General features: G+C 38.1%; 1 protein-coding gene across 1 annotated transcript in view; it reads right to left on the reverse strand.

The window, feature by feature from the left end:
• Positions 1 to 16,399, reverse strand: part of LOC126176097 (rotatin) — a 443,859-nt gene that overhangs the window by 288,063 nt on the left and 139,397 nt on the right. Inside the window, 1 exon segment of the mRNA XM_049923237.1 lies at positions 12,960 to 13,158. Coding sequence (XP_049779194.1) covers positions 12,960 to 13,158 — 199 coding nt within the window.

The raw sequence follows: 16,399 nt of genomic DNA on the forward strand, positions 1-16,399 counted from the left end.
TGCTGCCTTCCATATTTCTGTCCATATCAAGCCCTGTATCTGTCAACAATACCTGCAGTTTGGCAGCTGGAATGACAAGAATGTCCTTGTGCAGTATGTTGAAAGTCTCACTAAGGCCTGCACAGACTAGCACTATGCCCCAAAATTAACCCTCAGGCAGATTTTCCGTGCCATATCCTCATAAACCCCAAATCCTCCCAGCACCCACAAGAACCAGCCTCAAACAAGTACTCCATATCACCCACTATCATTACAGACTGGAACAATTGAAGCATATCCTCAACCAGCTCATCGACTATCTATCATTGTACTCAGAAATTAGGATCATCCTACGCATAATCCTTCCTACTCCTCTTAAAGTTGTATTTCATTGCCCACTCAATCTAAAAAACAACCCAGTCCATCCCTATGTTCCACCTATTCCCTACACCTTGCCACATGGGTCATATCTCTGTGGAAGACCCATGTGCAACACCAGTCCGATTCACCTGCCCAGCACATCCTACTACAGTTCCGTCACTTATCGCATCAGAGGCAGTACCACCTGTGAAAGCAGCCATATCATATACCATATCATCTCTGCTGCAACGTCTGCACAGAATTTTATGTAGGCTTGACCACCGACCAGTGGACCATAAGAATAAACACCATTGCCAATTTGTGGCCCAGAGCAGACTCGACCTAGCAGTAGGGCATTTTGCTGTTGAGTGTAACTTTATTGCAACGGCTGTGTTACAGCCTGTGCCATCTGGATTCTTACCTGAACACCAGCTTCTCTGAATTACATATATCAGAACTGTCGAACTGTCCTTGCAACATATCCTTTGAATATATGCTAGCCCCCCCTCCCCTCCTCTCTCTCCCTCCCCCTCTCTCTCTCTATATATATATCTCTATCCCTCTCTCCCTCTGTGTGTGTGTGTGTGTGTTCCTCTATAGGCTTCTTTTGTGGTCCTGGAGGCTCTCCACCTTAAACTCAACCAAAGATTTTACATGGAATTAGGTTCTCAGCCATTAGGGGTTTGGGTCATGTATATTCCCAGTGGAAGGGAACTTATAAACTGGGAATATTGCTGGGAATATGTCTTTGGCCCAGGAAGATTCCCAAATATGAGGAATTTATGAAAATGTTTGGATTTTGAACGTTTCAACACTTAATAACAGAAAAAGAACCTTGAAACTAGGTTACCTAAGTAAATTCATACATTTTAATCCAAGATTTATCATTCCATTCATTAATTTCCATGCAAAACATCATTTCCTGCAATGAATTATGATTTATAAATTTATTTTCCAAAATATTGCTATCACTTTCACTTTTAGAATCATTAATTAATATTTTATCAAGTTGTATGTCAATAAAATCACTTGTATTTTAAAGTAAATTATAAATCTCGAGCGGTTTATTTGCATAATTTTTCCCCAAAATTCCATTTTCAATGACAAATGTTTACAAAATTCGCACAAGTTTAGGTAAAGTTTATAGTCTAAAATATCTCTAACATCGACAGAAAACTTAACAAACTGAACAAAAAAACTTCCCTGTGTATTTTAGTATCTTTAGGTACTCACTATATGGCATATCTATATTATAAACTCAGTTTTTCTAAAGATAAATTATTTCAATGTTGGCAGTTCTAGGAAACGTAATAGTTATAAAATTTCAATGCTTGGCTGTTCTAGGGATAATTCTTTGATATTTAAAACATGGAAAACCAATAAATGTCTTTATTTCTAACAAGCATATAAAACTAAACATATAACATAAAACTAAGCATATAACATAAAACTAAGCATATAAAACTAAACATAAAACCTATCCAAATATTTCATTTACAATTTAAAATAGAAAGTAGGAGTGCTCAAATAAAAAACAGCATTAAAATGGAAAAAAAGGCTAATTAAGTTAATTGTAACCATGGTTTAGGTCTTAAGGGTAATATAATTATGATGAGCTGAAATGGAGAAATTTAGTTCTTACAAGACAAAAGAGGGAATTTTTCCCTTCCCCCTTGAAAACTACAACATTTAGAGGTTTCAGAGAGATAGCCATATTGTTTTTTGTTTTTTTTAGTTGATAGTTGTGTCTGAAAGTTAAAGAACCAGTTTCATTAGAGCTCTGTGTGAGATGAGAGTGCGAAATTTTAACATTTAAGTGGCAAGTGCATCAAATAACTTTGAGTAGGCTTGCTTCTTGTTTTGTTCATGGTTGTGTTTTCATTCATTGTTGCAAAATGGTCAAGGAAAAAAGGGGCAGTTTGGGCTTCTTTAATATTAAAGGAAAAGGTGTTGTTTGTAAGTATTGCACTCAAGAAACAAGCTAGGTGATTCAGTTGAAATGGAAAAGTACATTAAAAAAAAACGTATCAAATGTCCTGCAGGATTGAAACATATTCTCACTGTCAGTACACCAATGACAAGACCATCAACCACAAAGGATATCGATGAACCATTGACAGTGAATGCACATTCAAATGTAGGCCAGATTATCCAAGCTCAAGCTTTTTTAACCTCAGCTGATTTAAGTTCAGCTACATCTCCTTTTAAGTCACCAACACCACCTCCACCAAAGCCTTGCCAAAATCCCCTATCTAACCACTCTTCTAGTTCAAGATCTGCAACTATTTACAACCCAGGTTAATCAATAGGAATAAATGCATTTTTGGATCACATGGATAACCAAACAAATTTAAGTTTAAATCATTTTAGGCCTACTATTCTTTGCTATGAAAATGGGTGATTTATATTATTCTTTTTTGTAGCCTATTATATTGTAGGCCTAAATTGTTTTTGTGGTGTTAAACAGTAAGAATGTTGTATGTATTCCATTATATTAAGAAGGCAAATTACAAATCAACAGCCAAACTGGAAACTCTAGTAACTTTCCTTAAGCATATCAAAGAGATACATTAGCAACTCCTACCCTAATTATTTCCCACCATTTAAATACCACAAAAACAAAAGTAGGTTCATTATAGTTTGTAAAACAAAAGTAGTTAAGTTTTCCTGACTGAACCCTCATGCTAATAGAATATGGCTTCATTTCTCGTTTGCATATAACTATTTTTGCCTTTAGGAGTAGTAGGCCTAGGTTGAAACTGCTCCTTCGAATCTCAAAACAGTTTACAATGTAGTGTGTATTGTGTCTTTTGTACAATAGAAATATTTTAATTGGATACGCTGTAGGTATAGCTGTCATATATTGATTACTTTTTTAAAAAAATTTTACTGGGGATTGGGAATAAAGTAAAAAGTAGTTTTTTGTTTATTCCATTTCTCAAAAGTAATAAAAACTTTTTAGGTGTCAAAAGTTAATAGTTTTTATTCTTTGTTGTGCTTTTATTAAATGGTTCATTACCATTATCCCCCCCCAGGAGATGAACCAATCTGTAGCTCAAGTGGTTTTTGTAAGCGGACCCCCATTATCTTTCGTAGAGCACTCACTGTGGATGGTTTTTTCTTCCAAAAATTGAGATCTGCATATAAGTTACCATCAAGATTTCGAATGTCTACAACTTATCTTGAGGCTCAGTATATAGAAATGAGAGAAGAAAAAACAAAAATAATTCAGAAAACAAAAAAAAATTACATCTTCAATGTGAAGGCTGGAATCATATCAGGAATGAGTCTATAATTAATTTTATGATTTCAAAGCCCGAACCATTTTCCGTAGATTTCAAACTGACCAAAACTGAGAGACAATGCCGAATACCTGGCAGAGATCATTAGATCTGTCATCGAGAATTACGGTCTTGATAAGTTTTTGGTGTTTTGGTGGTTATTGCCGACATTGCTCCGAACATGAAGGCAGCCTTAACACTGTTGAAAGAAAAGTAGCCTCATATAGTACCATTAGGCTGCATTGCTCACTTTCTCCATTTACTTTGTGCTGACATCTTATGATGTCAGACTGAAGTTTCTTTGCAGAGGTAATAACTGCAGTATAGACTATCAAAAACAATCACATATTGAAAGCTTTGTTTGATGAAATTTCTTCTGAGAAAAGATTCAAAGACTGAATATCTCTGAAGCTGCCTGGGCACACCAGATGAGGCAGCCACCTTTGTTTGTTTGGAGAGCTTCCAATCAAACAAAGTGGTCCTCCAAACATCGGCCGTCAATGAAAAGGTTCATCTAGACCCATCAATTAAAAGAAAACTGCTAGACGATGCTGTGTTTTGGGTTAGAACAGAAAAAATGATAAATCTCCTGAAACCAATTGTTGATCTTATCACATCCATTGAATCAAATGACCCACAAAAACAGTGTGGCCAGGAAACTAAATGAACTACATAAAAGTATGAAGGAAAACTTACCAACATCACCCATGCAAAAATCCGAAGACAAGACAATCATGGAGAAGGTAATCAAGAGAAAAAATTTTGGCACTGGAACAATCCAGTAATTGTGCTCAGCATATGGGTTTGGACGTCTTAAAAGTAACAGAAAGTTTAGCTGACTACAGTTACAAGGAAGGCTTATTCTCAGAAAGTTTCTTTGGGAAGAGATGGACGATGAGGAAAAAATTATCAGGCGTCTGTCATGGTGAAGGGGGTTGAGAGGTACTTGTGACTTGACAGATCTAGCCATAAGAATATTGGGGGCACCAGTAACTTCGGCTGCAACAGAGCATACATTTAGTACGTTTTCTTGGTTGCATTCCAAACAAAGAACCATCTTTCTTCTGAGTGAGCAGCAAAACTGACATTTCTTTCTTACAACTGGAAACTCATGAATGCTCCATCTCCAAATGAGAAGAAGCAAGAAACAAGCAAGCAAGCAGAAGGACATTGAGAGTGACAGTGACAATGATAATGACAATGACTAGGGGACTTAAATAAAAAGATTGAATATGGAAAGTAAAGATGCTGTATTAAACCTTTTGCCTTTTAGTAGTTTTATTGTGATTTTTATAACATTTTACATTCTGGTTATTTTTCTGATGTTTTTATTCAATTATAATATTTTTTTTAACATATAAGACAAACGTGTGGCTCCTGAAAAGGGGCAACAGCCTTTTCAGTATTTGCAGGGGCAACAGTCTGGATGATTGACTGATCTGGGCCTGTAACACTAACCAAAACGGCCTTGCTGTTGTGGTACTACGAACGGCTGAAAGCAAGGGGAAACTACAGCCGTAATTTTTCCCGAGGGCATGCAGCTTTACTGTATGATTAAATGATGATGGCTTCCTCTTGGGTAAAATATTCTGGAGGTAAAATAGTTCCCCATTCGGATCTCCAGGTGGGGACTACTCAGGATGACGACGTTATCAGGAGAAAGAAAACTGGCATTCTACGGATCGGAGTGTGGAATGTCAGATCCCTTAATCGGGCAGGTAGGTTAGAAAATTAAAAAAGGGAAATGGATAGGTTAAAGTTAGATATAGCGGGAATTAGTGAAGTTTGGTGGCAGGAGGAACAAGACTTTTGGTCAGGTGAATACAGGGTTATAAATACAAAATCAAATACGGGTAATGCAGGAGTAGGTTTATTAATGAATAAAAAAATAGGAGTGCGGGTAAGCTACTACAAACAGCATAGTGAACGCATTATTGTGGCCAAGATAGACACGAAGCCCACGCCTACTACAGTAGTACAAGTTTATATGCCAACTAGCTCTGCACAGGGTGCATACGTGGACAAGGAAAACAAATTCCCAGATTTTTCCCGGATTTCCCGGTTGAAAATACACTCTCTCCCGGATGAAAATACACTTTTTCCATGTTAAATGACAGTATACTTTTCCTCGGCACTGTAAAACTTATCAATCCTTAGAATGTTTATGGTTTTCTAAACAGACATAGAATTTACCGGCACTTCAGAAAACGAAACCCAGGGGGAAAAAACACGTTTTGGAAAGATCTTTGATGTGCAGCAACATGTACGCTGCATTTCTTCATTTTACGGAGGTATAAATTCGAATTCCACCAAACACTGCATGTTACTTTCTGAAGCAATGAAATCGAGATTGCGACGTGCTTTTTTAAGCCAGTCATAGCTCATGTCATGTGATCTCGACAGCTGACGACAGTACAAGACACGTAGTGTAGTCAACCAATAGCAAGATCACTCTTAAGTAGCGCGAACACACAAAAAGAAAAGTTAACGGTTTAAATAAGTACACATAGTTTTGATAGAAGAAAAACAAAGCTTTCACAAATAATATTGGTCTCTAAGATTAATAAGCTGCAAGAGAAGCTAAGCTTCCACATATAATGCTGATCATTTTGTGCGTGTTACACTTTAAGATACATGACACAAATGTGCCAGTAAAATTTTTAATAACGACGTAAACGTCAGATCTTCTGGGCTCTAAATTATTCTAGATGGTCGTCCTCAAGGAGTTGATTTTTACATGAGAGTCAAACGCTCTGTGGTTTAAGAAATTCATCGTACATTCTCGCACATAGTTCATCTTGCGTAAAAGGAAATTTACTTTGAAAGTAACACTTTTCAAACCATCATTCGCAATATTTTCCCGTGACCTGTTAGAAACTGGTTCGTTTCAGCAGTTGCCAGAGAGCGCCAGATAACAGGCGTCACCGCGCCAGCGCAGTTACGATGATGCAGGAAGCCCGTATGTTCATACGTGCGATCTTGCATTATGTCGCCAAAGAAACAAGACATCAAAGGATACTTCAGGAGCATCGTAATTTCGTGGACCATACTAATATGCATAATTTGGCTTAAAGTGCGCAATCGTATGTCCAGATTCGGATGTAAATTTTCTAGAGTACCAGTACTGTATTATCTCATGTTTGGTTCTTTATTATGGCCTAATGTCATACGAGCTAGAAGATAGAAAACGTGCACTTGAAATGCAGCGAATAGTTGAAACTAGCCAACAGCGTGAGATTAAACACTTCGTTTAAAATAAATTGACTTCCTGAGCGCAAAAGATTAATAAAAGCCCAATCTCTTTAGCAAACTGACAAAAATAACTTCATTGTTCTGCAAGGTGATTAATGCTTGACTGTCAGAAAGGTGGAAATAAAACCTGGAACTAACAACATATTTTAGCCTTCCGTAATTATGCGAACGTATTTTAATTTATTTGGTAGCTCCCAGCCACAGAAATCCATTTTGTGTTCATTTAATGTGAGAGCGATAAACGAAGAAGAAACAGCAAAATCACTAAACGTAAACACAGGTCACGTGGAGACTACCCACCACCCCACTACAACTCAGACTGCTCTGTGCATCAGCCCTGGATCTACGATATTTCCAAACCGGAGCAATTTAGATAGTGGCGCTCAGCCACACATCTGTAGCCAGAAGAGGGAGAAGGTACTACCCATAGGCGACTCAACTGCGCATGCGCAAGAGCCCGCCCGCAACTGCCCAAATGAATCAAATGTAAACAACTGTCATGCCACACTCATCGGAGGCAATTTGTTGTTAGGGAGCACTGCATATTCTTCCTAAAGCCTTTGACACACTTTGGTTGGCAGACGCTTGTATGAGCACTGTGTTTTGTTGTATATGGCGCAATTCCTTTGCCGCTCAAGTTTTATTTTCGTTTTTCTTCCTCTTGTTAATGTTTTGTTGCTGCAATATTATCCTGCAGACGTGGAATACAGTAATACCCTTTGTTGGAGTATTGGTTCTTACCAGTCAAAATAACACAAATTTAACTGGTAACTAAAACAAGGAAAAGTTCCCGGAATTCCAAAAAATTCCCGGGTTTTTCCCGGTTTTCTCCCGGACGAAAAAATTCCCGGGTTTTTCCCGGATCTCCCGGATGTTCCGGGTCGTATACACCTTGTCTGCAGATGATGAAGAAACTGATGAAATGTATGATGAGATAAAAGAAATTATTCAGGTAGTGAAAGGAGACAAAAATTTAATAGTCATGGGTGACTGGAATTCGACAGTAGGAAAAGAAAGAGAAGGAAACGTAGGTGAATATGGATTGGGGCTAAGAAATGAAAGAGGAAGCCGCCTGGTAGAATTTTGCACAGAGCATAACTTAATAATAGCTAACACTTGGTTCAAGAATCATGAAAGAAGGTTGTATACATGGAAGAACCCTGGAGATACTAAAAGGTTTCAGACTGATTATATAATGGTAAGACAGAGATTTAGGAACCAGGTTTTAAATTGTAAGACATTTCCAGGGGCAGATGTGGACTCTGACCACAATCTATTGATTATGAACTGTAGATTAAAAATGAAGAAACTGCAAAAAGGTGGAAATTTAAGGAGATGGGACTTGGATAAACTGAAAGAACCAGAGGTTGTACAGAGTTTCAGGGAGAGCATAAGGGAACAATTGACAGGAATGGGGGAAAGAAATACAGTAGAAGAAGAATGGGTAGCTTTGAGGGATGAAATAGTGAAGGCAGCAGAGGATCAAGTAGGTAAAAAGACGAGGGCTGGTAGAAATCCTTGGGTAACAGAAGAGATACTGAATTTAATTGATGAAAGGAGAAAATACAAAAATGCAGTAAGTGAAGCAGGCAAAAAGGAATACAAACGTCTCAAAAATGAGATCGACAGGAAGTGAAAATGGCTAAGCAGGGATGGCTAGAGGACAAATGTAAGGACGTAGAGGCTTATCTCACGAGGGGTAAGATAGATACTGCCTACAGGAAAATTAAAGAGACCTTTGGAGAAAAGAGAACAACTTGCATGAATATCAAGAGCTCAGATGGAAACCCAGTTCTAAGCAAAGAAGGGAAAGCAGAAAGGTGGAAGGAGTATATAGAAGGTCTATACAGGGGCGATGTTCTTGAAGGACAATATTATGGAAATGGAAGAGGATGTAGATGAAGATGAAATGGGAGATATGATACTGCGCGAAGAGTTTGAAGGAGCACTGAAAGACCTAAGTTGAAACAAGGCCCCAGGAGTAGACAACATTCCATTAGAACTACTGGCAGCCTTGGAAGAGCCAGTCCTGACAAAACTCTACAATCTGGTGAGCAAGATGTATGAGACAGGCAAAATTCCATCAGACTTCAAGAAGAATATAATGATTCCAATCCCAAAGAAAGCAGGTGATGACAGATGTCAAAATTACCGAACTATCAGTTTAATAAGTCACAGCCGCAAAATACTAACGCGAATTCTTTGTAGACGAATGGAAAAACTGGTAGAAGCCGACCTCGGGGAAGATCAGTTTGGATTCCATAGAAATGTTGGAACACGTGAAGAAGTATTGACCCTACGAGTTATCTTAGAAGAAAGATTAAGGAAAGTCAAACCTACGTTTCTAGCATTTGTAGACTTAGAGAAAGCTTTTGACAATGTTGACTGGAATACTCTCTTTCAAATTCTGAAGGTGGCTGGGATAAAATACAGGGAGCGAGAGGCTATTTACAATTTGTACAGAAAGCAGATGGCAATTATAAGAGTCGAGGAGCATGAGAGGGAAGCAGTGGTTGGGAAGGGAGTGAGACAGGGTTGTAGCCTCTCCCCGATGATATTTAATCTGTATATTGAGCAAGCAGTAAAGGAAACAAAACAAAAGTTCGGAGTAAGTATTAAAATCCATGGAGAAGAAATTAAAACTTTGCGGTTCGCCGATGACATTGTAATTCTGTCGGAGACAGCAAAGGACTTGGAAGAGCAGTTGAACGAAATGGACAGTGTCCTGAAAGGAGGGTATAAGATGAACATGAACAAAAGCAAAACGAGGATAATGGAATGTAGTCGAATTAAGTCGGGTGATGCTGAGGGAATTAGATTAGGAAATGAGACACTTGAAGTAGTAAAGGAGTTTTGCTATTTGGGGAGCAAAATAACTGTTGATGGTCGAAGTAGAGAGGATATAAAATGTAGACTGGCAAAGGGATGGAAAGCGTTTCTGAAGAACAGAAATTTGTTAACATAGAGTACAGATTTAAGTGTCAGGAAGTCGTTTCTGAAAGTATTTGTATGGAGTGTAGCCATGTATGGAAGTGAAACCTGGACGATAAATAGTTTAGACAAGAAGAGAATAGAAGCTTTCGAAATGTGGTGCTACAGAAGAATGCTGAAGATTAGATGGGTAGATCACATAACTAATGAGGAGGTATTGAATAGAACTGGGGAGAAGAGGAGTTTGTGGCACAACTTGACTAGAAGAAGAGATCGGTTGGTAGGACATGTTCTGAGGCATCAAGGGATCACCAATGTAGCACTGGAGGGCAGCGTGGAGGGTAAAAATCGTAGAGGGAGACCAAGAGATGAATACACTAAGCAGATTCAGAAGGATGTAGGCTGCAGTACGTACTGGAAGGTGAAGAAGCTTGCACAGGATAGAGTAGCATGGAGAGCTGCATCAAACCAGTCTCAGGACTGAAGACCACATCAACAACAAGAGTGTTCGTGTTTTTTTTAATAACTAAATTATCACAGTGACCTATTAATCTGACCGAGTTCATTATTAAAATTATAAAATCCCAGGAATTTTATTCAATTATAACTTTACCTTAAATTATATTTCTGTTTTTGAGTTTGATTTAACCATATAATTACTGCTTTTACCTATTAATTAACAGTTTTTGAGCTAACTTGCTAATTAATTATAAATACCCAGGAATTTATGAATTTTGGGAATATTGCTGGCAATATTCCCTGGGAATATTTCTTCGATTTTAAATTCTCAGGAATTTTACAACACTGTCAGACATATATCCACTGTATTTGTTTGTAATGCTTTATATTGCTCCTGTCAAAAGTAGAAAAATAATTTTGATGAAATGTTAGTTTTAATAGTTTTAATGAAGCTTCATACAGCAAAAAGAGGTGGCATCTGAACTCTTCAATTTTTTTATTTGTTGTGCACACAAAGATCATTTCCTTCATTCTATTGGTACTGACCAAGCAGCATTTTATCCTTTGCCAATGCCATCATTGCTGAGTGCAATTTCCTCCTGTCCTCCCGCAAAGGAAAACTCCCTGCCAGTACTGGGAATCAAACACGGGTTCTCCACTTGGTAGTCAGCCATGCTGAACACTCAGCTACGTTTCCTTCACATACAAAAACCATTATCAGTTCTGGTCTTCAGTTCCCCCTTACTACATGCTTTTCTGAATCAAGCACATACACTTCAACTTCACTTCACTATAACTCTTAAGCTAGATTTTTCAATTTTTCCTTATATTGTTTGCACACTACCATTTGTAAAGAGACTGTCCAGCATCCCTTACAGACAGCAATGCGGAGTTTGCACGCCACTGAGGGCACTGCCAGTGTGAGAACTGACACACCACCACTAGTGGCGGTCTCCTTGCATCTTGTAGGTAACACCTCTAGCTGTTGCTTGCAGATAAAGCGGCCATCACTGTAGGGTACTATTAGTGCTGTGTCTAATATGAGTGATGTCTATTCCTTTTTCCTATACCAGTTATTGGATCATGGCCAGTGTTATGATTTCTCTTGGCTTTCTCTTTGGTTCTTTGCTAGTAGCTCAGACATCAGAACATAAGCTAAAGACTTGTCTACATGGAATGTTCCCAGACTAGTTTTCTCTTTAGCCTAAGACAACTGTATGGCTATAGGCTTATCAATCATTATATCTATATCTGCTCCTTCAGAACTTCTACAGTAAAATAGTAATAAACTGGTGTTATGGCATACACGAAAGTTTGTTACATCTTGGAGATAATAGGGGAAGTGACATGAGGCCTATAAGACATCAAAACCAAAGTAGTATCTGTAAAAATGTTATAATCAATGTGTGGTAGCACAAGTGTAAATTGGTAATGAGTGGCAGACAGGCACACAGACAAAAACTAGAATATTGCAGTTCAGCTTAGTATATTTATCCCCCCCTCCCCCCACAAAAAAAACTACGTGCGCGCACGCACACACACACACACACACACACACACACACACACACACATTCTGTTCTGGTGGAGAATTCTTGCATTATGTGTATCCTTGTCCACAAGTAGTAAAATACATCACAAAAGGATTACTATGTCTCAGCAAAACTAAAGTGCGTTATTCAATCAATCTGCAGAAGTTGAATGAAGTCAGTCCTTTACATATGGTTCAAGTAGTTTCTGATAAGAAACTGCAGCACATAAGGGATTTACTGAAATTACAATTGCTCAGTCACTCACAAAATGACACCCGTATCACCTGTATAAGTCAAGAGATAACAGAGCTTCAGCTGAAGTATTGTTAAATTACCGGTCCACCACAGTAGGTTTAACAGTATCTGCTCAAATTTTTGCTATTTCTACAAGCACATGTGAGATGGTTGAGTGATGAGATGTGTAAAGGGGATCTCTGACAGTGTTATACAGGGAATAAGTTTAACAAGATAAGCCCACCAATATCCTGTCATGGTTGAAACACTTTTAATTACTAATTACTCACTACTAAAATTTCATTTGGAATTATGAAACTGGAATTTTAAGCATTAGCATTTGTATACATGTCAAAGCCAGAAATTTTAAGTTAAATCACACCATTATCCCAACAAGAAGTCACCTCCATACAGCACATCTTAGGGTGAGATGGAAAGAGATACGGAAAAGACTTGCAATCTCTTTTGTTTATGTTGGTGCTATGAAGGGTAACACTAATGCAGAAAGAGAAAGAGACAGAGTGAGAGAGAGAGAGAGAGAGAGAGAGAGAAGAAGAAGAAGAAGAAGAAGAAGAAGAAGAGAGGGGGTGAGGGGTGAGGGTGGGGAGGGGTAGGAACAACATCAAAAAAGTGAGGGAAAGGGTTATGGGGGAGGACTGAAGACAGGGTCAGAAGAGAACCTTGCAATTATTTCACTCTTACGTAAACATAAACCAAAATAAATATTCAATACGCAAATATCAATAACAATGTTGTCCACCACCCATTCCCTCTATGTACATCAAATTAAAAATGATTTTATTTTCCAGTAATCATGTGACAGAAACAACTTGTTACTATTTATAAAATGGAAAACTTCTGCGAACACGCTTAAGCCTGTAATAAAAGTACCAAAAATACATCAAAGGAAATTATAATATCAAAAAACTAACCAAAATGTAATTTTTGATGTCCTTGTGCAGATTTGGGTAGAAGTTCATTACTGAAAAATCAGAAAGACTGAGCAACAGTTGCTCCTTCAAGTTTCTGGGTATTGTGTCACCAGATTCCACAGGTATCAAGTATACCAACAGATTTCTCACTATTGATAACAGCTGCAAGTATATAACTTTCGAGTCTGCTGCTAATGACCTGTTAACAAGACAGAATTGTTACTAACATGAAAAGGAAGATGAGTAACACTGAGATCAGATGCTGCTAGTCACACATAAAGCTAACATTATCATAGTACACCCATACAAAAAAATGAAAAATAAACCACAAATTATAAATAACTGAACCAGGAGAAATAATTCTAAAAAGACAAAGAAAAGTTAAAGCTAATATGACTAATATAAAAAATATATAATAAATGAATTTTAAAGGACTGCAATATAGAAAGTGTGACAGTACACAGTTTATGAAAATCTGTTCAACATTAGTGACAAGACTGGATGTTAGCAGTTTCATTATGTGTTGAATGGCTAATGCTGAAAACTTGCAGATGTAGACTGCTACTGTTTTATGTGGAGGGCGCAGCACAGCCTTCCTCAGGCAAAGCTCATGACCCACATAGATATCAAAACTCCAACAAGCAGAGGCATTATACTTCTGCAGCTCTGGGCCCAGATGCGATGGCAGTGTGATATGGTACTACCAACTGTCTAACCATTCTTGATTGGTTCAGAATTCATTGTAGTATCTGAACATAACAACAAGAATCTCTGGATAGGTATAGCTATGAAACATGAAACTGCACTGTCTTTGATCAGAAACATGAACTTATTCATTCATTCATTCTTTCATTATGTTCTGTAGATCCCATCATGGAGGAGAATTTTCAGGATGCACAATAAGCCAAGGTATCAATTATGAAAAGACAAGGAAATCATAGAAACTTAATCTGCAAACTTTAAACTATCACTATATTGCTATTCACATTTAAGCCTTCTGTATCTGATAGAGTAAATTAGAAAGAACGCTGCTACTTTGAAATAAGCTGCTGCCTTCTCAGTTGTTATATAAAACTACAATTTATCTGCTATTAGTTCCTTAATATTTACCTGATGTAATATAATTCAAAGAACCTTTATTGTAAATACTGAGCACCATGAACAGTACATTACGACCAGTCATGCTGCTTTACTGCGAGCACTATTACTTGCCAAGTAGCTAATGTAACTTTTAAATCCCTGAATCTGGATATTCAGATAGTCTTAATCTAGATATTCGGATCATTTGTAAAAAGAATGCCTAAAGAGGTAAGTTTTTAATTTTCTTTTGACTTGCTATAGAATCCCAATTTCTTGCTTTTATGTTGGATGAGAGCTCGTCAGATATCTTCTTGCCATAGCAAATAGTTCCTTTCTGAACACTACACAAGGTGGCAAAGTCAATATGAAAATTATTTTTGTGTTCTGCATTGTGGTATGCAAATCACAGTTCAGCTGACTGATTTTTTATCATCAGCAACAAAAACCATTAAAGACTTAATGCACTGAGAAAAGAATGTAAGACTTCCAAGGTCCTTCTAAAGGTTTCTGCAACATTTTCAGTTATCTGCTTTACTCAATTATTCTCACTTTATTTCCCTTACATGCACTGCCCCAGAAGATAATTTCAATAATACAATGCAAAGTGAAAATATGCAAAATATGTCAACACCTCTGCCTCTACACCATGAGACATGCTTCTAAGGGTGAACTGAGATTCTTGATTAGTTTATCTGTGTGTTGACTTCATTTTAACTCATCATCCAGCTGGACGACATGGAATTTTATACAGCTTGTTTCATTCAGTAGACACCCATCAATGTCTATGAATATTAATTGTAGCCAGCAATATAGCACTAGTTAAGTTTTTATCATGGATGTATTAGTTGTAAGCTGCTAGAATTTGAAAGCTAAATTCCAGGTTGGCAAGTCACATCAGATCTGATTTAGTATAGACATGAACTATTATAGCTGTTTAGACATGAAGTCTAATGTTTGCTAACCAATCCGTGAGTAAATAAGTCACTCTCTACCATATCATTTTTTCTACCAGTGGTAAATATAAGCACCTGTTTTCTAGATCTAATACTAAACTGCAGAAGCCACCAAGCAGTGTTTGGTGGAGGGTACTTCTGGCACCACTATCATTCTCTCCTTCCTGTTCTTTTCGTGAATAGTGTCCAGAGTTGCCACATGTTTCTCCAAGTGAAGTTCCCTGATATTTCCCTGATTTCCAGCATTTTTCCCTGACAAATTTAGAGATGTCAAGGGTAAGTAAAGACATAAGTTGACAAAAAATGTAAGGACTTCCATATTTCTCCCCCATTTTGTTTTGTTTTAGGGTGCAAAAACAACTAGGGTCATACACACCCATGTCAAAACTGTGGAACATTAAGACAAAGAGAGGAGTTAAAAATGACAACATGTCAAACCCCAATGACAGATGAGAAGACATCTAAAAACAGGGACATGGAGAAAAGTCTATAAAATACACAATAGAGAAATGGAGGTCCAGAACTAAAAATTAAATGGCCTTCGCCATATTTCTACAACGAATAAAAAGGAAAAACACAGTCGACAGCCCATGTGTTGTTCACTAAAGCGGCCGATAACTCAGACAGCAAACTTAAACAAGAACATAACTGGTCAAATAAAGGGCATTCTGTCAGGAAATGGCAGCCAGTTAAAAGTTGGGCACTATGTGCACAAAGAGGTGGGGGAGCACCACTTAACAAATGGCAATGGCTAAAATGGCAGTGCCCAATACGTAACCTAGTTACAATGACCTCCTCATGGTGGGAGGGGCGATAGGAGGTCATCCAAGCCGCTGCAAGAGGCTTCATAACCTGGAGTTTATTCTGATGAAGGGATGACCAGTGGTGATGCCAAAGTCACACCACCTTCTGAAAGAAGGCAACACAGAAATCATCAAAGTGAATGCAAGAACTAGGGGGATGAGGGACGAGGACTGCAGCCTTGGCAGCAGCGTCAGCAGCCTCATTTCCTGTCAGACCGACTTGACCAGGAACTCACAAACATCACAGTGCCTCCATCAAGAATGAGCAAGTGCAAGCTTTCCTGGACCCATTGCACTAAGAGATGGACACTGTACAGTGCACAGAGGCTTTGAAGAGTGCTGTGAGAGTCTGAGCAGATGACACAATTGATAAAGTCTGTGTCGCTGGATGTACTCCACGGCCTGACATAGGACAAAGAGTTCTGTCATAAACACTGAGCAGTGTGCCGGAAGCCGATACCAAAAAACGTTGGCACCAATGACGAAGGTTCACCCGACATCACGATCAGTCTGAGAGCCATCAGTGTACACAAAGGTACTATTGCGAAATTCCATGTGAAGGTTGTGAAACTGAAGGCAATAGAGCAAGGCTGGTGTAGTGTCC

The sequence above is a fragment of the Schistocerca cancellata genome, chromosome 1 (assembly GCF_023864275.1).
Source record: "Schistocerca cancellata isolate TAMUIC-IGC-003103 chromosome 1, iqSchCanc2.1, whole genome shotgun sequence".
Lineage (NCBI taxonomy): Eukaryota > Metazoa > Arthropoda > Insecta > Orthoptera > Acrididae > Schistocerca > Schistocerca cancellata.